The sequence below is a fragment of the Taeniopygia guttata genome, chromosome 13, assembly GCF_048771995.1.
Source record: "Taeniopygia guttata chromosome 13, bTaeGut7.mat, whole genome shotgun sequence".
Classification (NCBI taxonomy): Eukaryota; Metazoa; Chordata; class Aves; order Passeriformes; family Estrildidae; genus Taeniopygia; species Taeniopygia guttata.
Window position 1 is genome coordinate 7,843,916 of NC_133038.1, and position 21,353 is coordinate 7,865,268.

Here is a 21,353-nt window from a genome sequence, read left to right on the forward strand (position 1 = left end):
TCCTTGGGCTCCAGCTCCCAGGCGCCAGCAGCTGTTTTTAGCCTAAAGAAAGTCTAATGTTTTGAGATTTTCTATTTTGAGCAGCAAAGCTGAAGAAGTGGAGCAGCCCCTGACCTCTGGGTGTCTGTGCAGAGCGAGGCAGGCAGCCAGGCAGGGTGGGTGTGGGGCGGATTCTGCCCCCCAAGGGGGATGTGGTTGTCCCCGGGTCTTCGCCCCACAGCTGCCTCTGTGGCCTCTTGCACGTCAGGCTGTGCTGGAGCCTGTTCCCATGCGATCCCATCTCTGACACTCTCCCAGGGGAGAGAGGCCTTTCTGGCTCTGGGATATCATTCCTCCTTTCCCTCCTGCAGCAAGATCCCAGTACAGTCCCCGAGCAGGATGTGGGCTGTTCCACACCAGACCTGCAGCCCTTGTCCCCCACCATGGGCACGTGTGTGCCCTCACGGAGCCCCCATGGCATAGCACAGCTGGTGTGATCCCAGAGGGGACAGCCCTGGCAGAGAGAGACGGGGCTCGGACTGGGCTGCTGTGATGGCACAGCCACAGGGAGGGTTTTTTTCTCCTCGCAGCAGCCATGGGGTCCATCCCTACACAAGAGAGTGCTGGGGACACAGACATTCATCTGAGAGTGGGGAGGGCCAGTACTCACTGGAGCTGCCATAGCAAGTTGTCACCACCACTGCTGCAAGGCGTATGTGTGGGGTGATGCGGGTGACAAAAGGTGCTGGCAGTCGGTGCCACTTTCTGGGCTCCCTGGAGGCAGGCGCCAGCCGCAGGCACAGGATTTGGTCTCGTTTTATTCAATCCTGCATTTCCAGAAGCACCTTGAGCTGCACGCTGGCACTGCCATCCAGGGCCTGTGGTGTGGCCAGGTGCTGTGAATGCTGAGCAGGGCTGGGGAGCACGTCCCTGGTGTCCCAGTGGGTCCCTAAGTGCGGTGCCGGTGGGGGACGGCGAGGAGCCGGCGGAAGGCAGCACGGAAGTCCCGGTTGAAGAGGGTGTAGATGAGGGGATTGACGCTGCTGTTGCAGTAGCCGATCCAGAAGAAGAAATTGAAGAGAGGCTTGGAGACATGGCAGCCCTGCCCGCAGAGAGCCCCCAGGCTGTAGGTGAAGAAGAAGGGGAACCAGCACAGCACGAAGGCGCCCATCACCACCGCCAGCACGACAGTGAAGCGCCGCTCCCGCGCCCGCACCAGCCGGCGGCGGCACAGCAACACGCTCTGGTGCTGGCTCCGGCGCCGCCACCTCAGCATCCCAACGCCCGACACCTTTCCATCTCCGCTGGCGGGGCGCGGGCAGCGGGCAGCGAGCAGGGCGGCCGTGCGCTGGGCGGTCAGGCGGTAGATGCGGCAGTAGACAGCGACCATGACGAGGCAGGGCACGAAGAAGGAGGCGGCACAGGAGGCCAGCACGTACCAGGTCTCCTGGCTCAGCTGGCACTCGTGCCCGCCCGGCCGCGGCCGCAGGAGCGGTGGCAGTGCCACCAGGGCCGCCGCCGCCCAGACCGCCCCGATCATGCCCTTCACCCGCCGCGGGCTGCGGCGCAGGTTGAGCCGTGCCGCCCGTGTCACGGCCCAGTAGCGGTCCAGGCTGATGGCACAGAGGTGCCCGATGGACGCCGTGCAGAGAAGCACGTCCAGCGCCAGGTACAGGCTGCACCACAGCCCACCAAAGTACCAGTAGCCCATCACCTCGTTGGCCAGTGAGAAGGGCAGGACGAGGACGGCCACCAGGATGTCTGCTGAGGCCAGGGACACGAGGAAGAGGTTCTGTGGGGCTTGCAGGGCCCGGCTGGTGGAGATGGCCACCACCACCAGAGCGTTGCCCACCAGCGTGGCCAGCAGGACGGACAGGGCTGCCAGCAAGATGAGCCCCGTGGCTGCGGGTGAGTGTGGGGCACTGCCAGTGCCGCTGCCGTTACCGGAGGTGTTGGGAAGGGCGCTGGCTGGCTCCATGCTGGCCCAGCCCCTCAAGCAGATGAAGCCCCATGGGGCTTTTCCCCACCCTGCTCACCGGTCCTGAAGCAGCTGCGGGTGCAGTCCCAGCATTGCTGAGTCTCCAGGGGGTTCTCCCAGCTGCCACTACTCCTGCACCGACCCAATCTGGTGGCAAGGTCGTCCTGGCCCAGTGGTTGCCCGGCTGGGCACGGGGGACAGCGGCGGTGCCGGGAGCACTGAGAGGCTCCCACGGCAGCACTGCTGGCTGTGCTGGTCCCAGTCCGGAGGAGGGCGGGCGGGAAGGAGGGAGGGAGGGAAGGGTGGGCCGATATCACTGGCAGGAACCCAAACATCTGTGGGCAGTGGGAGAAGCTGTAATTGCCACTTAAAGGGCTCTTTTCAGGGTCACCATGGCAGGAGGGCTCCAGCCACGGGTGCCAGGGTGCCTGGTGGTGCAGGGGCACAGCCCAACCATGCCAAGTCATCATCCTGCTGATCCCAGCTCAGCAGCATCACAGCAGCCCAGGACCTTGCTTGGCTGCCCTGTGGTGTGCCTCACTCACTGATATGCTGCCGTGGCACACAGTGGGGCACCATGGACCCTGCCAGCTCAGCTCTTTGGGGACAAGGCAGGGGGAAGAAGATGCTGCCTGTGACAGCTCAGTACAGAGCTACAGGTGGCTACAGAGCTCAGGGTTTAGCTGTGGCATCATCACCATGTGCCCCACAGCACGAGCAGTGTGTTTGGTGTGTCCCCAGCACTGGCTGAGCTGAGTGGTGGTGTGGGGGGTACCTGTGACAGCAGGGTTTGCAGAGAGAGGACCCAAAGAGACACACACAGAGGCGTCAGCGCTCCCCCTTTATTAGACACCAGCTGAGCAGGGACAGTGGACACCAGCGGCCGCAGGAGCAGCAGCCCGGCTGTGCACTGCCAGCTAGAGCCGTGTGGCACCGTGCGGGAGCGGGCGAGGGGAGCCCACCCGCATGGTGGGGCTGGGCATCTCCTCGGGGTAGGAGAGCGCGGGGTTGTCCAGCCCCAGCCTGGCCTTGTCGCGGGGTGCGCCCTCGGGCTCCTCCCAGCCCTCGGGGCTGCGGCAGCGCTCGGTGCAGCACAGCGTGGCCTGGGTGATGGCGCGGTCCAGGGGCTGCAGCGAGTGCATCCAGGCGGGGAGGAAGTCCCAGGTCTGCAGCCACTTGGGCAGGCGCCCGGGGCTGTGTGCCTGCAGCGCGTTCACCAGCCCCACGAAGAAGAGGAGGGCGAGGAAGGGCGCGCCCACCCCCACCAGCACCCGCCAGCCCGCCATGGAGATGCCGAAGATGAGGGAGGGCAGCAGGAGGAAGCAGATGATGAGGTACAGCACGGCAAACCAGCGGTACTTGGCCGTGCGCTCACCCAGCGCCTTGGCCATGCGGATGGGCAGGCGGGTGAAGGGCAGTGGGTACCACAGCAGGATGCCCGAGATGTTGAAGAAGAAGTGGCAGAGAGCAATCTGCAAGGATGGCATCCCCATCAGGCTGGGCACGTGGGTTTTTCCCAGCCCCTGCCCTGCCTGGTAGCCCCATCCAGCCCAGCCATGGCCCCGGGCTGACTGTACCTGGAAGGAGCTGGCCAGCTTGTCCCCCGGACTGGCCAGGGCAGCCAGGATGGCAGTGGTGGTGGTGCCAATGTTTGAACCCAGGGTCAGTGGGTAGGCACGCTCAATGCTGATCACCCCCAGGCCTGTGGGAGAGGCACCCCATCACTCCTGGCAGTGCCATCCCCATGCTGTCCCAAGGAGGCACAGCTCCTTTTGTCCCTCCGAGTGCTTCAGCACCCACAGGCCAGGGGATGGCACATGGCAGGGCATGAGGAATGGCTGGGACTCACCGATCAGGGGTGTGATGGCCGAGGTGAAGACAGAGCTGCTCTGCACCACGAAGGTCATCCCAGCACCCACCACCATGGCGAAGTACCCAGTGAGCCAGCTGAGCGGGTGTGGGAGGTCTGCCACGGCATGGCCACGGGCATGGACACAAACGGGGACATGGGCATGGCCACATCAGGGTTGGGGATCAGGGGCAGCCACGGACAGGTCTGAGGATGGCAGGTGGAGATGGGCATGGGTGGCCATGTGGCATGTGGTCCCCATCCTACTCACCAGTGTTGATGACCTTCTGGATGGCTTTGGCCACCTGCCCCTTGAGCAGGGAGTTGAGGAGTTTGACCAGGAGGATGAGGCAGGTGCAGAGCACGACAAGGGACCCGGCCAGCAGCACCAGCCCCACGGCCAGGTCAGGCAGTGGTGTGTCGGTGAAGAGGTGCTCACCTGCCCCACAGCACGGCTGGACAAGGGGCTGGGGCTGGCCTGGCCCCGCTCACAAACCTGCCCCCACAGACAGCCCCACACCTGGACCCCAGCACAACATCTCCCAGCCCTGCCCCACATCATGACTCCAGCACTTCTCCATCACACATACAACCCCCAGCCCCACTTGCACCTCCCCAGCCCCATATCCTGAGCCCCAGCCCTGCCCAAGCCCTCCACACCCACTCACACTTCTGCCTGGTGACGTTGTGAAGGACCTCGATGCCCTTAGTGCTGCAGTGGCCGGGGGATGTGCAGTTTGGAGGGGGGCCAAGCCCCACCGTGGCCATCTGCAGGGAGAAGGTGGGCTACAGCTGGCTCCACAGTGTCCTCCGCCAGCCCTTGCCCACCACCCATCCTCTGTGGGAGGGTTTGGTGGCCCCAGCAGGGCCACGGGCCCCTCACCTGTGGGGTTGCAGGTCCACACCAGACGCGGATGAGGCTCCGGTTGCGCAGGCTCTCGTCCCCTGTCGCGATGCCCGTGATCACAGACTTGTCCAGCTGCAACAACACACATGTTGGAGAGGGTACCTGGGGGCTAACAGCTCCACAGGCTGGCAACATCTTCACTGGCATGGGAACACCACTGCCAGCCTGGGGACACTTGGATACAACCGCCATCAGAGGGACACCAGTGCTGGGGACATCCCCACCAGGCTGGGGCATACATAACAGCTGAGGAGACCTGGATGATGAGCTTGGTGAAGGGCTCTGTGATGATCTTCAGCAGGTCGGGGGCATCCTTCCCACTGCGGATGTTGAAGGTGGCCACAACCAGGCGGGTGACGTGGTGCAGGTACCCACTCGCCACCTCCAGTGGCAGCAGCACCAGCACTGACAGCCAGTTGAAGCAGTCGTGCACCGTGGCACCAGCAAAGGCCCTGTGCAGAATGAAGGAGCCCGTTGGCGTGAGGTGGTCCTGAGGAGCAGCCCCCAACCCCAGAAGTGTCCTCATGTCCTCTGACCCATCCAGCTCTCACCGTTCGAACTCACTGCGGTCACCAGCCTGCATGAGGGCCACGATGGTGTTGGTGACTGAGGTGCCGATGTTGGAGCCCATGATGATGGGGATGGCAGAGCGCACCTCCAGCACTGGGGACAGAGAGACCTGCTAGCCTTGCATGGCCCGGCTCAGGGTGACCCCATCCAGCCATCCCCTCCCTCAGCCTCAGGCCCCCAGCAGCCTCAGGGGCACACTCACACCCTGAGGAGACCATGCTGACGATGATAGAGGTGGAGGTGGAGGAGCTCTGCACCAGCACAGTCACCAGGATGCCCACCACCAGCCCAGCCACTGGATTGGAGAGGATGGCATTGTCCTTGAAGATGTCCCCCGCCACCTTGCCTGTAAGAGAATGTGAGCGCAGGCTGCTGGCACTGCCATTGCCACCAGGTTCCCAGGCATCCCTGCCACCCTAGTACCTCCAGCCAGCTGGAAGGCAGAGCTGAGCACGTCCAGAGAGCACACAAAGAGGTACAGGAACCCAAACATCAGGGGCACCTTTAGAAGGGAGACACAGAAGGACTGGACCCTGGTCCAGCACCCGAGCTCTGTGCAAGACAAGAGAGAGTGTTAAACTCCTGCTATGGCATGGCCCTGGCTCCCCAGGCTCCTACAGGCTTACGCCGCTCTCATGGCTCCTGGCAGCACAGGGCTCATGTCCTTAGCTATGCCACCTCTCAGATCCCCTTCATCTCTTCCCACCCTGGAGTGACTTGTGCCACCTGCCCCATTGTCCCCACATCACCCCAGGACATTGAGAGTCTCTCCACCAGCACTCCCCTCCCAACCTGGCACCCCACAGTCCTGGCACCCCGAGTGCCCCAGCTGCCTCTGTCAGATCTGGGGTGTTCCCCAGCCCAGGTGGGGGTGGGGGTCTCACCTGGCCTCTGCAGCTCGTCCAAGCCCAGCCGGTGGCCCTGCCAGGACAGCGCGTCCAGCTCGTAGCGCTCGCGGCCCTCGCGCAGCCGCCCCGGGGAGCCGGGGCAGGGGAAGCCATGGTCAGGGCAGGGCACAGCGCTGACCGTGAAGGGGCAGCTGTGGGCACCCGGCAGCCGGTGCAGGGCTGGGGAGAGAGGGCACCTACATTACAGCCCTGTCCTTGCAGGGACCTCCCTGCAGAGGAGAGCCCAGCACTGCCTGGGCCAGGGTCTGGCCAGAAGCAGAGCAGAGGAAGAGGAGGAGGAGGAGGAGGAAGAGGAGGGTTGGGGGCACCTACCTTGGGGGCTGGGGCAGTAGGCGAACTGTGGCCCGTGCACAACCCTTCCTCCCCGCACCGGGCAGCGACCGGGCAGGACTGGGCTCTCTGTCCGGTAGGGCAGCATCGCTCCTGCTGAGGCTGAGCAGAGGTGGCTGTGTGTCACCAAAGCTGTGCTGCACCAGCTGCCATGTCCCCCCAAATCTCTGCAGTGCTGGCACCACCAAGGAGCACCATCCCATCATCTGTCGGTCCCCTGGGCCACCAGCTGCTGCTGTGCCACCCCATCGAGCTCCCAAAGGGCAGGCAGGGCAGGCAGGGCAGGCAGGAAGGGGACTCGTCCTGCCCAGGGCCCAGCTCACCTGGGGCTGGCCGGGCACTCAGGGCAGTGCCACTTCCACATGCCACATGCACGCGTCCCTCCGGCGAAGTGGCCCGCGGGGCACCACGGCCCTTTATACACCGGCCAAGAGCAAAGTCTAAGGAGCCCCGTGTCGCCCCTCGCCTCCGCTCGCTGCTCACCTCCTCCCCAGAAATTCCTGCAGTTAATGGGTAACCCCCATCACAACCACATCCCGCTCAGCTGCGGCCCCGGCGGGATGGGGCACGTGCCCCCGGGGTGCTGCACCCCCTGAGCGGCACCGCTGTGCTGATGAGCACTGCTGGGGCCTGGTGGACAGGAGGTGATGCTGGAGGAGCCTCAGTTCTCCATCATTTGGTGCCAGGTGGTTCCTCTGCTGCACGAGAGGAAGAGGAGGAGGAGGAGAAGGGCTTGGTGCTGGTGCTGCTGGGGCATCATAAACCAGAGATGCGGTCATGCTGACATCCAGCACCCTCAGTGCCATCACAGCATCAGCCATGAGGGACCAGCTCTGCCCAGGGCACAATGTCCTCATTCCCAGGGCATTGGAGATGGCTGATGCAAACACCAGTGTGATCCCCATGTCCTGCTGCTGGTGGTGATGGTAACACACAGCCGGGCTCTGCCCGTGCCAGCAGCTCAGTGTGGGGCAGCCAGAGGGCTGTGTGGGACAGAGCCTGCATCTCCCTGGCACCACATCTCCCTGGCACCACATCTCCCCAGCACGTGTGCTGGGTGAGCAGGAGAGCAGCGAGGCCAGTGCTGCTGTCGCCACCTCCTCGGCCCTGTTTATCATTACCTGCTGCTTCCACACCTCCATCCAAGTTTCCATCCACCCACAGGACACCCAGCAAGCTTATGTCCACAACTGTCCAGGGGAGAGACAGTGGCCAAAGGCTGCTCCAGCCCTGTGCCTGTGGGAGTGGGCACAAAGAGGTGTTCAGTTGCCACAGCCCCATTTCCCCAGGATTAAGCACTGTCCAAACCCATCACCATGATGAGCCAGGTGCAAATGTAAGGGAAGATCCCTTGGGTACTCCAGGGCACTCAGACAGCCTGGGGACACCTGTGCCACTGCTGGAGCATCACTGAGTCACAGACTGATGGAGCTGAATGCCTGGGAGGTGGCACAGCAGGGGATGTGTCCTGCCTCGGCAGGGGCTGGGGACCCTTCTGTCCAGGGGTGCAGCCAGCGTGCAGGGGGCTGGTGTCCGCACTTGCCCCGTGCCCAGGGGCTCTTGGCCAGCTGCCCCCACAATCATTAACCCAGTGAGGCCCTGGCAGCTCTGGCTGTCACTCATTGACAGGCTCGGGGCTGAAGTCCTTGGTCATGCCGGCCTTGCAGCTTCCCCTACTCCATCAGCAGTGCTGGGTAAACAAGCTCCTGGCACTGCCCCATGCTGCCAGTCAGGGTGGCACTGGAGCTGAGGGCTGGCCCCAGCTCTGCCATGGCCCTGGGAAGGCTCTGTGGGGGAGAGGGGGGTCGAGGGGACATTGCTGCAGGGAATAGCACCATCCAGCCTCGATGACAGATGAAGGAAAGAAAGGTACATCCAGGCAATGCTCTTTATTTCCCCTGGTTCCACAGCACAGACAGAACTGAGCAGCATCACAGAGACACAGGGGGACTCTGACTAAGGCCACAGGTCTGCAGTTGGCTGTGGCAGCATAGGGATGGGTGGCCATGCCCCCATCTCTGGGCAAGCCTGGGGGCCCTGGGTCACCCCTCTGCCTCTGGCCTGGCAGTGGTGATGGAGTGGTTACCCAAGGCACAGCCAGGAAGGGCTCTGGCAGGTATGGACTGTGGAGGGATCTCCTGGGAGATGTCTCCATCGCAGATTCTGTCTGGGACCTCTGGGCATGGGGAACAGCAGTGCACAGCCAGGACTGGATCGGGGCTCAAGGCTACAGCCCAGCACAGCCACTGACAGGCTGGGCACACGCTGGGGACCTGCACACCAGGCTGAGGTCTCAACACCCAGGGGTGCTGCATTCTTGTGGCACCAAGCAGAGCTGTCCCAGCGGGCTGAGCACCCGTGTCCCAGTGGGGACGGGGCAGGGGGGATACGGGGCTTTGCTCCTGATGTCCCTCAGCAGCCGCCCACGCAGGATCTGCAGCGGGGAGGAGGAAGGCTTTTTTGGCACCATCTGCTGGCTCTGCCTCTGGCTGCCCAGGCCAGGAACCATGTGCCCTGCTCCAAGCAGTGCTGCTGTGGCAGGACCAGGCCACGCTCACGCAATGCAGACGTAACAACCTGCCTGGGGCACAGCCTGGCAGGGCCATGCTCACCCTCCCCAGGAAGGGTGGACTTGCAGATCAACAACGGGGCAGCGCTGTTCCCACGGGGCCAGCGACTGGATCTGGCTCTGAGCTCCGGGTACATGCTCTCCTGACCCTGCCTGCCCACAGCACTGGAGTTCAGGACTGGAGCCTGCCTTTCCTCCCCACCTACCCTGTCTATTCTGCACACCCTGCAGTTAGAAGGGAGCTTTCCCCACCCAGAGAGTGAGTGGGGCTGTGCCAGCTTGACACAGGCAGGATGTGCTGGGCAGGCAGCTCTGCTGCAGGCAGAGGCACTGGGCAGCACAGTGCCAGGGATGTTGCAAAGTGCTTTGCAACGAGGGTTCAAACTATGTACAAAACTCCCTTGAGGTGCACCGGGACGTGGCCCCGCAGAGGGGCATGGCAGCTGCTCAGCCACTCACAGCGACACGACACGACAGCTTGGGACAGGACGTGGATGGATCTGCAGTCCGGGCAGTGTCAGCGGTGCAGGGCAGGGGCTGTCGGGCCCCTGTTGAACCCCGGCATGGCCTGGGGGTGCCACGCACCAGGACTCATCAGAGCTTGTGGTCCAACGAAGGCTGAGCCAGCGCAGGCTCTTCCTGAGGGCAGCTGCTCCCCTCAGAGCCAGCCTGAGGGGCACTGGGCTGATGTGACCCCTCACAGGCACTGTCGTCCCGCATGGGGAGCTGGAGGAAGTCAGGCAGGACCAGGTCCTCCTTAGAGAGCAGCCCACGCTGGTCGTTGGCCCGGCAGCTCTGGGCACGGTTCAGCAGTTCCACCAGCCCTGGGGAAATGCAGATCATGCACCTGAGCCAGGCACTGGGGCTTTGTCCTAGCACCTCAGCTGCCCTCTCCACCTGATATGCCCCTGAACGTTTCCCAGGCACAGCACTGGCACCTTCTCCCTGCTCCATGCCAGACCCCAATGCCCCACAGCCCATTCCCAGCTTCATGGGACCTGCCCCCATCCCCAGCACACCAGGGGCTCTGCATCCCTCGGCCCCTCAGATTTCAGACACACCAGGTCTCACCTTCCAGGTCGTAGGTGCGGCGGTTAAGGTTCATGGCAGCTGAAGACTGTGGCCTGGAGAAGGAGGAGGGCACCTCCCATCGTGTGTCGGGCTCTGCTCCTGTTGGGCTTCCCTCCTGCAATGAGCAGCCCAGGCCTCAGCCACGGGGCAAGGAGGCAGTGCTCCCCTGGGCCGTGTCCCCATCACCCTCCCACAGCCTGGCTCGCTGCCCAGCCCTGTGGCGAGTGCTGGGACCACAGCAGGGCCCAGCTTCCCTGTGGACCACCACAGAAGCTGTGAGGGCATCTCTAAGGAGGGCTGGTGGGATTTGATGCTCACCTCACTCCGGAGCAGAGAGGGGGCAGCTGCAGCCTCAGCGCTCCCCATCGCTCGCACGTCTGCAAGGGAAGTGATGCTCAGTGCCCCATTCCAGCATCCTGGTCCCGGCCAGGCAGTGACAGGATGGACCTGGATTCCCAGGGAATGGGAGACATGGCCAGCAGAAAACAGCCTGACCCTCTAAGTGCTCTTCAGGGTGATGTGACTTAAGGGGACACTTTACCTGCTGGTGTTTCCAACACAAGTTTCTGAGCAGACACTGTGCTGACCAGCTTCTCCAAGTCCAGCGTGGCCGGCTCACCTTGCTGCAACAGGAACAGCAGCCAGTGTCACACTCACCGTGGCATGGGAAAGGCAGCCAGGCTGAGGACCCACTTGGCCAGACCCCACTGCTCCTTCCCAGCACACAGAGGGATCCCACAGCCCATCCCAAAACCAGTGATTCCAGGAGCACACAGGCTCCACAGCGCACACCACTGCTCCCCACTACCTGCTCAGAGGCAGCAGCCCCTGGCCTGAGCCCCAAACCCAGGGCTGCCCCCGAAGCAGGGGCTGGCCCTGCCTGCCAGGCTCACCCTGCGCAGCCGCGCCTGCTCCACGCTCACGCCGTACTTGCCCAGCACGGGCTGCAGCGCTTCCCGGATGCGCTTGGTCGACTTGGCTGTGATGCGGATGGTCTTGTTGAGGGAGGAGATTTCCAGGCTGCAGAGGGGGAGAAGAGGTGGTTGCAGGCAGGAGCAGATCCAGGGCACTCAGCACTGCCTGGGGGACTGGGTGTGAGGCACTGTGGATGGCCAACAGCATCAGCCCCAAAGCTCCTACTCACTCAAAGCTTATCCTGTTCTCCAGCTTCACCTCCTGGTCTGCCAGCACAGAGCACTCCTGGTCCAGCACCAACGCTTTCTGCAAGAGACAAATCATCACAAGAAACAAATCATCAGGAGAGAGCCAGCAGAGTGGCACGTGGTCCTGGCACAGGGATGGTTCGGCTGGCAGGAACCCTGCTCCCCCCTTGCCTGCCCTACCTGCTCATTCCCCACCAGGAAGACCTTGATGTCGGGGAGGCTGAAGCCGCGTTTCTCACATATCCCTGCCAGCATGTCCCGGATGGAATGGCCGGGCCGGACAGAGGCCAGCGAGGCCGTGCCATCGGGCAGGTACACGCAGCAGTACTTCATGGGTTTGGCTGGCAGCTCTGCCTCGCTGCCCCCCAGGCTCTTCTGCTGGCCCTGAGGGAGGGAGGGATGTGCCAGGATGAGCCCAGCCAGTGGCAGCGTGGTGGTGCCGTGGTATTGGCGTGGTGCCCACTCACCTCCGTCCAGGGGCTGGCGGCTGTGCTGGCCGAGGACAAGAAGCCCAGGTCCAGGCTGGCTGAAGAGTTGAGTGAGCCCTGGGACTCCCTCCACAGCATGGCACTCCTGCTGCCTTCTCCCCCCTCTAGGACAGACAGAGGGATGGTGGTGGGGACGTGATCACCCCTCAGGGTGGCGTGGCCCGGCTGTCCTGCTCAACATAGCACCCACCTGCCCAGGACGGCTCCCGCCGCTCTCCCTTCCTGAAGGAGCGCTGCAGGCTGCGGTTGGCACTGCTGCCCGCTGTCTCCACGCCCAGGGGCAGCGACTTGCCCAGCTTCAGCTTTGTCTTCTGGGGTGAATTGAGCAGCATCTCAACATGGCAACACCTGAGGTTTCCCCCTCCCTTTCCCTGTTCCCCTGACTGTTTGTCTGTCCTCAGGCTGGGGTTGAGCAGCAGGGAAGGGACCCAGCACCACGGGGACATGTCCCCATTCCCCTTTCCCCCTCACTCACCTTGCTGAGGTCAGGAGGGGGGCTGCTGCTGCGGGAGTGGGGCCGCAGGTCAGGCAGGGGCTGGCCCTGGCTCTCTGCCCGCAGGCAGGCCTGGTAGAGTGGGGATTTCACAAAACGTGTGTAGCTGTCAAATTTCATCAAGTTGAAGATCTGGAAAGGGAGGATGTGTGTGCTTAAGACCCCTACACACCTACAGGCTCCGGGCACTGCCCCATGGCACAGCCCCAGGCTCAGCAGTGATGCTGGGTGACATGTGGGGTGGTTCCACAGCCCCCCATCCTGTGGGTGGAGCTCAGGTGCTGCCATACCTGGAGCTGCTGGATGCGAAACATGTCCGGGGAGGGGGTGGCCAGCATGTCCTCCCCAATCCAGGCCTGCTTGTCAATGTTCACAGGACTGACCGAGTGGCTGGAGAGGAACTCATCGTAGATCCGCCGTGCCTCCTGGGCCAGCTGAGGGGACAGCAGGCCAGGCTGAGACCAGCAACCCCCTCCTCTATACCACCCCAGAGGAGCCCCCTGCTCCTCTGGTGCCACAGAGACACCTGATCCCTGAAGAACCAACCTGCCCCAGGACCAGCTCAGTACTTGGACTTCAGGACCAAACTCTAGGCACAACACACGAGCCTCTCCACAAGGTACAACCTGAGGGAGGAACCATCCCCTGCAGCTACCTGGCTCTGCCCCCGTGATTCCCAGTCTAGCTCTGTCCTTGGTCTTGTTTGTCCCTGTAGAAGGACTCTCCACCCTCTGGCAGCCCTGGGCTGGGGAAGCACATCCTGCTCTGTGGGGCAGGCAGTCCCAGCTGTGGCTTTTCAGATGCACATCACATCCATCTCCTTATTCCTTCTGCAAGAACCTCCAGCCTGCTCACCCCCACAGAAAAGGGGTCTGCCAGGACCTCTGAACATGCAGCTGGACAGCTCTGCCCACATCCCTCCCAGCAGCTGTGTGAGCAAAGCTGCACGGAGCTGGTACCTGCTGTGTGTCACTGGCTGGGATCTGCTGGAAGCGCTCACACGCCTGCCAAAAGTAGACGTTTTCAGCACTGAACTCTTTCTTGAGGAACTCCTGCAGGGCAGAGAGATCTGCTGCTCTGGTGGCACTGTGGCTGTGGGACAGTTGGTGTCCAAGAGTGGACAGGAGCAGGGGCTGAGCTCTGGGATGTGACACTCACAGTGAAGTAGGTGACAGCCACACGGTCCTGCAGCAGCGTCTCGAAGGACTCGGCCCAGCTGACCACAGAGCCCTGGGTAGATCCACACGTGGCTGGTGGGCCTGGCAGGCTGTTCACACTGTGGTTGCTGCCACGGGCCCGGGAGGCATTTAACTCTGAGAGAGAAAAAGGGTCAGTTCTGGCTGTCTCCCTGTCCCCTAATGTCACCCCCCAATGCCAGCAGCCCTCCGTCTGCCCCATCTGGATCAGACCTGGTGAGCGCTGGGTAGGGAACATGAGGAGCATCATGGTGGCATCCATGGAGGATTGAGCACCAGGATGCTACAGCTGGCACTTCCTGGCATGACAACTCTCCCTTTCAATGCTGGCAGTTGTGCCCACCCTGAGTAACTCCACCTGTGACTCATCTCCTGGGGTAAGACAGCCATGGGAAGGCACCCAGCCAGCAGGGAAAGCGGAGTGGAAGGGGACACAGAGGGCACACAGAGTGGAGGGAAGCTTGGAAGATGAGCAGAGGTGCCTGAAACGACTTTCTCTATTCCTCTGGCCAAGACGAGGGACAAACCCAGCATGTGGAGGGCACAGAAAGTGTAATTTCCAGCTCCCAACCCTGAAGAAACTCCACTTTGGGGAAACCCAGGGTGACCATGTGCTCATAAAGATGGAAGTTCCCAGGGGCAACCCCAGCTTTGGAACTGGTTTGACTGGTGTGCAGCTGGAAGCAGGGGGTCATTTGCAAGAGAAGGGAAGGGCATGGAAGCAATGCTCTCCTGGCAAAGCTGGCAGGAATAGAGGAGGTGTGTCAGGCTGCTCCTTTGCCGGGCTGCCTGTACTCATTCTCCTGGTGGTCTAAACCACGAGTAACTGGGGCCAAGACAGTTAAATAAACTGTCTGAGATATCCAGTGCACAGTCAGACTGACAGGCAGACAGACAGACAGACAGACAGACTCCATCAGAGAATCTAGGGCTGGCTGGTACCCAGGTTCTCCTTGCCCCAGGAAGCCACCCAGCCCCCAGCCCCCAAAATGCCAGCTGAGCAGCCAAAAGGAGGGACAGGCACCGGAGGCTGTGTGGGAGGGATGGGGCAACAAGGCCAGTCCTGGGCAGAGGGCTCAGCCTGCCCTGCGGGGGCCCTGCCACCCGCCCATGGCACAGCCTGTGCTGACACAGGACCTTGCTGTCTGCTGGCTCCCTGCCCCTGGCACCAGGCTGCCTGTGGGCTTCCCCCTCCCCTGAAGATGATGCTGGCCTCCCGTCCCAGGGCAAAGAGCAGCCTTACCTCCATCCGACACGGCCGGGCCCTGTGGGAGGGGACAGAAGAGAGGTGAGAGGGGCTACATGGCATCTGCTGGCCTGGCAGCAGCACCAGGGCAAACCCAGCCTGAGCCCAGAGCAAGAGACCCTGTCAGCAAACACTGCTCTGGTGTTACCTGCCCTGTGGCACAGGCAGGACACAGGAATTCCAACCCAGGGCAGCAAAGAGAGAGTTACAAAGGGCTTACAGCCTTTCTCCTACCTCTCCACGGCCTAGGGCCAGGCCAGCAACTGGGAAAGGGCAGCTGCTAGCAGATGTAACCCTGCCACCCCAAACAAGAAGGGAGGAGAGAAGCGGCCTCCACGGCACAGGAAGAGGAGGGGAGGAAGGGAGGGAAGGAAGGAGAACCACAGCCCCAAGCAGGCAAACTGCCTGTTCCCTCCTTCCTTGGAGCCTGTAGCTACCAGAGGGCAGATACCCAAAAGCAGGGACCAGGTGCTGCCAGCCCAGGGCACAGCAGGACAGGGTGTCCTGCAGCACCTGCTGGGCCAGCCCAGAGAGCAGCCCTGGGGGTGGAGTAGCCAAGCAGGGAGACGGGCAGAGCCTCTGTAGCCAAAGCCGAGCCACGCAGTCTCTGCATGGTGCTGTGCCTCATCACCTACTCTTGGGGCCACACTCAAGTGGTGCCCACATTTGAGGGGTGCCCTGGACCCAGCTGGCCCGTGCCTCCCATCCTGCCGGCCCCACACACCCCCGCCCACCCTACACAGCCCATGACTGTCCCCATCCCGAGCCCACTAACCCTGCCTTTCCCTGTACCCCACCCCACATCCCTCTGCCATGTCTCTTACCCAGTCCCACGTCCCTCTCTCTTGCCAGCTCCTCGCTCCTCCCCATCCATCCCTGCTGCCCACACCCACACAGCCCTGCCATGCCTGCGCAGCCCAGCCCCACAGACACCAGCACTGCTGTGACCCCATCCCCATCCGCCACCGCTTGTCCATCACCCGCTGCCCCACATCCCCTTCCAACGCCGTCCGAGCCTCCCAAACCCTGCTGCTCGCTCCCCGGCCCCATACGCGCCTGTTACCGCGCCCCAGACACCGCTGCCTGCCCTAAAACCCCTCCGCAGTTCCGCCTGCTTTGGAGACTCATCCTGCCCCTCCTGCCCCGAAGCCCCACACCCTCCCCCCTGCCTGTTTCTGACTCCATACATCCCTCTGTCTGCCCGGTATCCGCTCCACACCCCCGGTCTGCACTCGCACACATCACCCGCCTGCCCGGTACCGCTCCCCGCCGCGCCGCCGGGCGGGGCAGCCCCGGCGGATGGGGACGGGCGCTCCGGGGGATGGGGACCGCCGCCCCGGGCACTCACCATGCGCCCGTTGTGGACCACCAGCAGTTTGCCCTTGCCCTGCATCCCTGGCTCGGCCCGGCCCGGCCCGGCCCGGCGCGCTACGGGCGCGGCCCGCGGCCCCGCAGCATCCCCGGCCGGCGGCGCGGCTGGCCCGGCCCGGCCCGGCCCGGTGCTCCCGGCACTGCCACACTACCGCTTTCGGCTCCCACAGGAAGTGTCACCATGGGAACCGAGACCGCAGCGGGGGGAGCGGGGCCGCCCGCCCGCCCCGCGCCGCCGGCACCGCCCCGGCGGACACCGGAGCCAGCTCCGGGCCGGGAGCCGCCGCGGCGCCGCTGCATCTCCGTCCCTGTCCCCGTTCCCGTCTCCATCTGCATCCGCATCCGTTATCCCATTCCCATCTGCATCCCTGTTTCCCATCGCCATCCCATTCATTCCCCATCTGCATCCACATCCGTGATCCCATCCCCATCTGAATCCTTGTTTCCATCCCTGTCCCTGTCTCCATCCACATCCACATCCGTGATCCCATCCCCATCTGAATTCTTGTTTCCATCCCTGTCCCTGTCTCCATCCACATCCACATCTGTGATTCCATCCCCATCTGCATCCCTGTTCCCAAACCCACCCCAATCTCGTTCCCAGCACGGCTGTGCTGCCCGGGGGTCACCACACATTGTCCCTCTCCTCCTCCCGGCCATCACATCACCCCAGGGAAGGGGGGTGCAGGGGCAGGGGGGCATCAGCAGGCCCAGCACACGCTGCCACTTGCCCTGGTCACAGAGGGTGTGGGGCTGGCCCCAGGGCCACGTTTTGGGAAGAGCTGCCTGCTCTGTGTGTGCCAGCAGAACCTGGCAGAGAGGAGCAGTGAACGTGCAGCTTGGAGTCACCAAACTGATGCCTAAGCAGTTTTGCCCATCTCCTAAGGTCGGGGTTCCATGCTGATCAGCAACCACAAACCAGTGGAGGATATTTTAGGTTATTTGTTAGGAAATCTCAGTAACTAACAGCGCAGGATAAACCGCAGAGCACCATGGCAACCCGCTCAGGGAAATGCTAATAATGGGGATGTAAGGTGGGTGATTAATCTATCAAAAGCAGAACCCTAACATTAAGTTGGGTGCATATCTATGCAGAAAAAAATGAAATAAGCAAGCAAAAAAGCAGAGCACCACAAGCAGCCGCAGGGCTGGCAGGATCTCTGGGTGGGGGGAACAGAGGGTGGCACCTCTGGCTGCCCCTCTGCCCCCTGCCACTGCATGGGGCAGCAGTGGGATGAGGGGTGATTGTTCTGCTCCCCTCTGCTTTGTTGGAGTGTGGCTGTGTTGTTTGGCTTGGCTTTGCCACGAAAGTTATAAATAAAAATGTCTCTCCAAGAGTGCGTGACTCACGGTCCTCACCACATGGATAACCTCTCTGATGGGAAACCTGATCTGAGGACGGAATTGCAGCATGCAGGAATCAAAGACATTGCTTAATTAATGCACTTAATCCAAACAGAGAACAGATGAGCCCCTCACCTCACCAGGGTTGGGGGTGGGCTGCTGGAGAATGTATCTGAGCCCCTCTGGACCCCTGTCCTGTGTCATCCCCAAGCTCCAGCTGCTGACAAACCAGCCCTCAACCTGCTCCAGGGCCTGGTGGTTTCCCTTGGGCACCAGTGGGGAGCTGTGGCAGTCGCTGACGTGGCCTCAAGCAAGCTCAGCAATTTCTTCTGCACCTTGCAAGGAAGGGGACAGCTTGTGGGTGCTGCTGTTGCCTCAACGTGAGGCATCCCAGTGTGGGAGGCTGTGCCAGCCCTGTGCCTGGGCACAGCATCCTCCCAGGCTGGAGCCCTGCCCCAGGGGAGAGGGATGCCCTGTGCCCCAGTGGCCCAGCCCGGGGGGACCTGGTTTATCCTGGGGGTAGGCGACGGCGGGGGTGACAGCTGGCTGGAGGATTTGCTGAGGGCATTATTTAATGCTGTGGGTAAATGGAGGAACAGCAGCTAATTCCGGAGCCCGTAATCCTCTTCCTCCCCCGGGGACCGGGAGCGTGCCAGTCACGAAGCCGCCGGCGGGCCCCGGGGACGAGCCCCTGGCAGCTCCCCAGGCGGTGCCGCGGGCCGGAGCGACTCCCGGACCATGGGTGATGTGGAGAAGGTAAGAGGGGTCCGCTGCCATCCCACCCACTGCAGCGGGGAGTGCAGCACCAGCTCTCAGTGGTGGTGCCAAGAGGGCTGGCACAGCAGGGCTCTGCCTGGGGCATGTCCCCACAGGAGCTGGGAGTGGTCCAGGGCTGGGACAGCACATCTGGGAAGGGCAGAATTGGGGCTGGGCAAATCTGCTGTGGGGCCACCCCGAGCCTGAACACTTTGGGAGCTGAGCTTTGATGCTAGTCAGGCCACAGACACAAAGTACCCAAAGCCAACAGCGTGCCCAGTTTCCCCCTCCCAAACAAGGGTGCTCTGCAGCCACCTGGCACCCCACAGGGCTCCCCTAGCACCCCCTGCCCCCAGGGGCTGCTCTCCGTCATCCAGAAGCTGAAGGGTTCGCCGGAGCAGGAGCAGGAGCTCCGCATCGTCCTGCTGGGGCTGGACAACGCGGGCAAGACGACGCTGCTGAAGCGCCTGGCGTCCGAGGAGGTCAGCACCATCACCCCCACACAGGTAGGAGCTGCTGGGGGACACGGGTGGCGGCGGAGAGCGCAGGTCCCACCTGTCCCTTGGGTGACGTCGGGGTTTGTGTCCCCGCGCAGGGATTCAACATCAAGAGCGTCCAGTCGCACGGTTTGAAGCTGAATGTTTGGGATATCGGGGGGCAGCGCTCCATCCGCCCCTACTGGAAGAAGTATCTGGGCAGCACAGACCTGCTGGTGAGTGGGGCAGCACCCCCAGGCCTGTGCCTGCTGTGTGGGCCCCAGCTGGGCAGGAAGGAGCCCCTGACTGTCCTTTCTGTCTCCACGGCAGATTTATGTCATTGACAGCGCCGACCAGAAGCGTTTTGAGGAGACAGGGCAGGTATGACTGGTCCAGTGAGGGGTGGTTGTGGGGTCCTGGGGCTTGGATCTGTATGGCACCAGCTCTTTGGGGATGAGGGGGAAGCAAAGCTGCTCTGAATGATGGAGCAGTGCTGCAGGGGGGCCACGCTGTCCCCAGAGCTCTGTGGGAAGGCTCAAGATCTCAGCAGGCAGAGATACCCCACTCCATGGCCCAGCAGCTCCAAGGGTGCCCAGCACAGGGGTGACAGTCTCTAGTGAAAGTGACCCCTCAGTCCCAGCCCTCATCCCTCCCAGCCCCCAGCACCTGGTTAGTGACATGGCCAAACAAAGGTTTATGAGTGGCAAATTCAGTTACAAACCCTAGGAAAGAAGCTCTGAGAGGGGAAGGTGAGACTTGGAGTGCCAGCCCCGGCTGTCGCAGCACCAGACGGCAGTGTGGGTGTGCCAGACAGCTCGGGACTGCCAGGAGCCTCCTGCAGCTGCCCTTTGCTCAGGGCTCTCTGTGCTGGGAGGATTTCAGTCCTCAAGTAGCCCTGCATGCGGCTCCTTGGCTGATGGAGCTGCAGGAGGTGAAGCTCCTTTAGGAGCTTCTCTCCCTTGGAATGTCAAGACCTCACAGCTCCCTTATCTGCCACGAGCACCAGAGAGGAGGGATGGGGCATTTGGAGGGCTGAGGTGTCCAGTCCACGCTGGGCAGCTCCGTGGAGGAGGGCAGCAGCCCTGGGAGAAGCTTCTCTCTTGGCAGGAGCTGGCAGAGCTCACGGAGGACGAGTCCCTCACGGGGGTCCCGCTGCTGGTGTTTGCCAACAAGCAGGACCTGGTGACTGCAGCACCCGCAGCCGAAATCGCAGAAGGGCTGAGCCTCCACACCTACCGGGACCGGGAGTGGCAGATCCAGGCCTGCTCGGCCCTGTCTGGGGAAGGGGTGCAGGTAGAGATGGGGGCCGGTGGGCTCTGCGGAGATGGGAGAGGGCCCAAGGGCCTGAGCTCACATCCTCCTTCCCTCCAGGATGGGATGAACTGGATTTCCAGCCAGATCATGAACAGGAAGAAGTGAGAGCTGCAAAGTGCCAGACGGGACTGAGCTGCAGGTCCCTACGCCATGGCCAACCCCCATGTCCCTTGGCTTCCCCCGAGCCTCAGCTGGGCCCTGAGCCTCAGACTGCCACGTTTGGATGTTTTCCCACCCAGCCTTCCACTAATCCATCGGCTTCCCCTCTCCCTGCCTCCTGGGCTTCCACGGGCTCCTCACAGCCCGAGTCCCCTGCAGCCCCCGTACTGCTGGAGGGAAGCACGAGTCCCTCTGTGCTGAGGGCTCGCACACCTCCAGCATGAGAACCTGCCCAGGACTTGTCCATCCACGCTGCTGTCCCACCCTGCAGGGGCTGCTGTGACCCACACACTGCCCCAGGCACCCCAACACCGCCAGGCACCCGAGCGCTGCGTCCCCCTGAGCTCCCGCAAGATGGGACTGGCGCTGGCTGGGGAAAGCCTCGTTCAGCACCTCTGGAGGTGCCATCGGAGGGCTGGGAGATCCCGCTCCGTGGGCACCACGGCTGCGGTGGCGGAGGGATGGGGATGGGGGAGACCCGCGGGAGCGGGGCGGGAGCTGCCCGGCCACCCTCAATAAAGCTGCTGCGACCTCCAGGCGGCCTCGGCCCGTCCTTCCTGCTCTGCGCCCCGGCGAGGCGCACGGGCCGTTCCCCAGCCCATTGTTCCCGAGGCCGGTCCCCGTTCCCATGCCGGGGCCGTTCCCGAGGCCGGTCCCCGTTTCCATCCCGGGGCCGTTCCCGAGCCCATTGTTCCCGAGGCCGGTTCCCGTTCCCATCCCGGGGCTATTCCCGAGGCCATTCCCCAGCCCATTGTTCCCGAAGCCGGTCCCCGTTCCCATCCCGGGGCTGTTCCCGAGGCCGGTCCCCATTCCCATCCCGGGGCCGCTCCCCAGCCCATTGTTCCCGAGGCCGGTCCCCGTTCCCATCCCGGGGCTGTTCCCCAGCCCATTGTTCCCGAGGCCGGTCCCCGTTCCCATCCCGGGGCCGTTCCCGAGGCCGGTTCCCGTTCCCATCCCGGGGCAGTTCCCCAGCCCATTGTTCCCGAGGCCGGTCCCCGTTCCCATCCCGGGGCTGTTCCCCAGCCCATTGTTCCCGAGGCCGGTCCCCGTTCCCATCCCGGGGCCGTTCCCGAGGCCGGTCCCCGTTCCCATCCCGGGGCCGTTCCCCAGCCCATTGTTCCCGTTCCCGTTCCCGGGACCCGTCGGGCGGCACGAGCCGCGCACGTGAGCCGGCCCGGGCAAGGCG

At 63.2% G+C, this 21,353-nt stretch overlaps 4 protein-coding genes across 10 annotated transcripts; 1 reads left to right on the forward strand and 3 right to left on the reverse strand.

Moving 5' to 3' along the window:
- Positions 1-779: 779 nt before the first annotated feature.
- On the reverse strand, positions 780-2,217 carry LOC101232953 (alpha-2Db adrenergic receptor). The gene has a single exon (XM_030284324.4). The coding sequence runs from the start codon at positions 1,955-1,957 to the stop codon at positions 929-931; it is 1,029 nt and encodes a 342-aa protein (XP_030140184.4). The 5' UTR covers positions 1,958-2,217; the 3' UTR covers positions 780-928.
- Positions 2,218-2,785: 568 nt separating this feature from the next.
- Positions 2,786-6,952, reverse strand: SLC34A1 (solute carrier family 34 member 1). Of its 4 annotated transcripts, none has more exons than XM_072935379.1 (13): positions 6,845-6,952; positions 6,504-6,623; positions 6,168-6,350; positions 5,707-5,835; positions 5,486-5,629; positions 5,265-5,376; positions 4,970-5,165; positions 4,690-4,785; positions 4,475-4,592; positions 4,078-4,245; positions 3,807-3,923; positions 3,535-3,659; positions 2,786-3,429 (listed from the first exon to the last, which is right to left on the reverse strand). In XM_072935379.1, the coding sequence occupies exons 2-13, from the start codon at positions 6,607-6,609 to the stop codon at positions 2,875-2,877; spliced, it is 2,049 nt and encodes a 682-aa protein (XP_072791480.1). In that variant the 5' UTR covers positions 6,610-6,623; positions 6,845-6,952; the 3' UTR covers positions 2,786-2,874. The 4 variants fall into 4 exon arrangements, with proteins under 4 accessions (XP_072791480.1, XP_012429693.2, XP_072791479.1 ...); XM_012574239.5 differs by having other exon boundaries at positions 4,475-4,574; positions 6,845-6,928; XM_072935378.1 differs by having other exon boundaries at positions 4,475-4,574; positions 5,707-5,785; positions 6,845-6,908.
- A 1,443-nt stretch (positions 6,953-8,395) lies between these two features.
- On the reverse strand, positions 8,396-16,475 carry RGS14 (regulator of G protein signaling 14). Its single transcript, XM_002193664.7, is given in 17 exon segments — positions 8,396-9,914; positions 10,162-10,276; positions 10,480-10,538; positions 10,703-10,784; positions 11,055-11,181; positions 11,306-11,382; positions 11,505-11,708; positions 11,792-11,916; positions 12,003-12,123; positions 12,288-12,437; positions 12,596-12,739; positions 13,265-13,357; positions 13,464-13,618; positions 14,745-14,766; positions 16,096-16,161; positions 16,163-16,252; positions 16,254-16,475. Coding segments are annotated over 17 exon segments (2,067 nt in total). The 5' UTR covers positions 16,461-16,475; the 3' UTR covers positions 8,396-9,684.
- A 1,513-nt stretch (positions 16,476-17,988) lies between these two features.
- Positions 17,989-20,246, forward strand: LOC115497161 (ADP-ribosylation factor-like protein 3). Of its 4 annotated transcripts, none has more exons than XM_072935287.1 (6): positions 17,989-18,218; positions 18,548-18,724; positions 18,814-18,930; positions 19,025-19,075; positions 19,802-19,987; positions 20,066-20,246. In XM_072935287.1, exons 1-6 carry the CDS (start codon positions 18,201-18,203, stop codon positions 20,111-20,113), a joined length of 597 nt encoding a protein of 198 aa, XP_072791388.1. In that variant the 5' UTR covers positions 17,989-18,200; the 3' UTR covers positions 20,114-20,246. The 4 variants fall into 4 exon arrangements, with proteins under 4 accessions (XP_072791388.1, XP_072791389.1, XP_072791386.1 ...); XM_072935288.1 differs by having other exon boundaries at positions 18,575-18,724; XM_072935285.1 differs by having other exon boundaries at positions 19,802-20,246.
- Positions 20,247-21,353: the final 1,107 nt, after the last annotated feature.

Bases quoted from the DNA above. Each gene is read 5' to 3' on its own strand.
- LOC101232953 (XM_030284324.4), bottom strand. From the start codon at position 1,957: ATGGAGCCAGCCAGCGCCCTTCCCAACACCTCCGGTAACGGCAGCGGC.
- SLC34A1 (XM_072935379.1), bottom strand. From the start codon at position 6,609: ATGCTGCCCTACCGGACAGAGAGCCCAGTCCTGCCCGGTCGCTGCCCG. The intron at 5,166-5,264 runs GTGAGAGCTGGA...CATTCTGCACAG, and splicing joins GACCGCAGTGAGTTCGAACG to GGCCTTTGCTGGTGCCACGG. The intron at 3,430-3,534 runs GTACAGTCAGCC...CCATCCTTGCAG, and splicing joins AGCTGGCCAGCTCCTTCCAG to ATTGCTCTCTGCCACTTCTT.
- LOC115497161 (XM_072935285.1), top strand. The intron at 18,931-19,024 runs GTGAGTGGGGCA...TCTCCACGGCAG, and splicing joins TGGGCAGCACAGACCTGCTG to ATTTATGTCATTGACAGCGC. The intron at 19,076-19,801 runs GTATGACTGGTC...CTCTCTTGGCAG, and splicing joins GTTTTGAGGAGACAGGGCAG to GAGCTGGCAGAGCTCACGGA.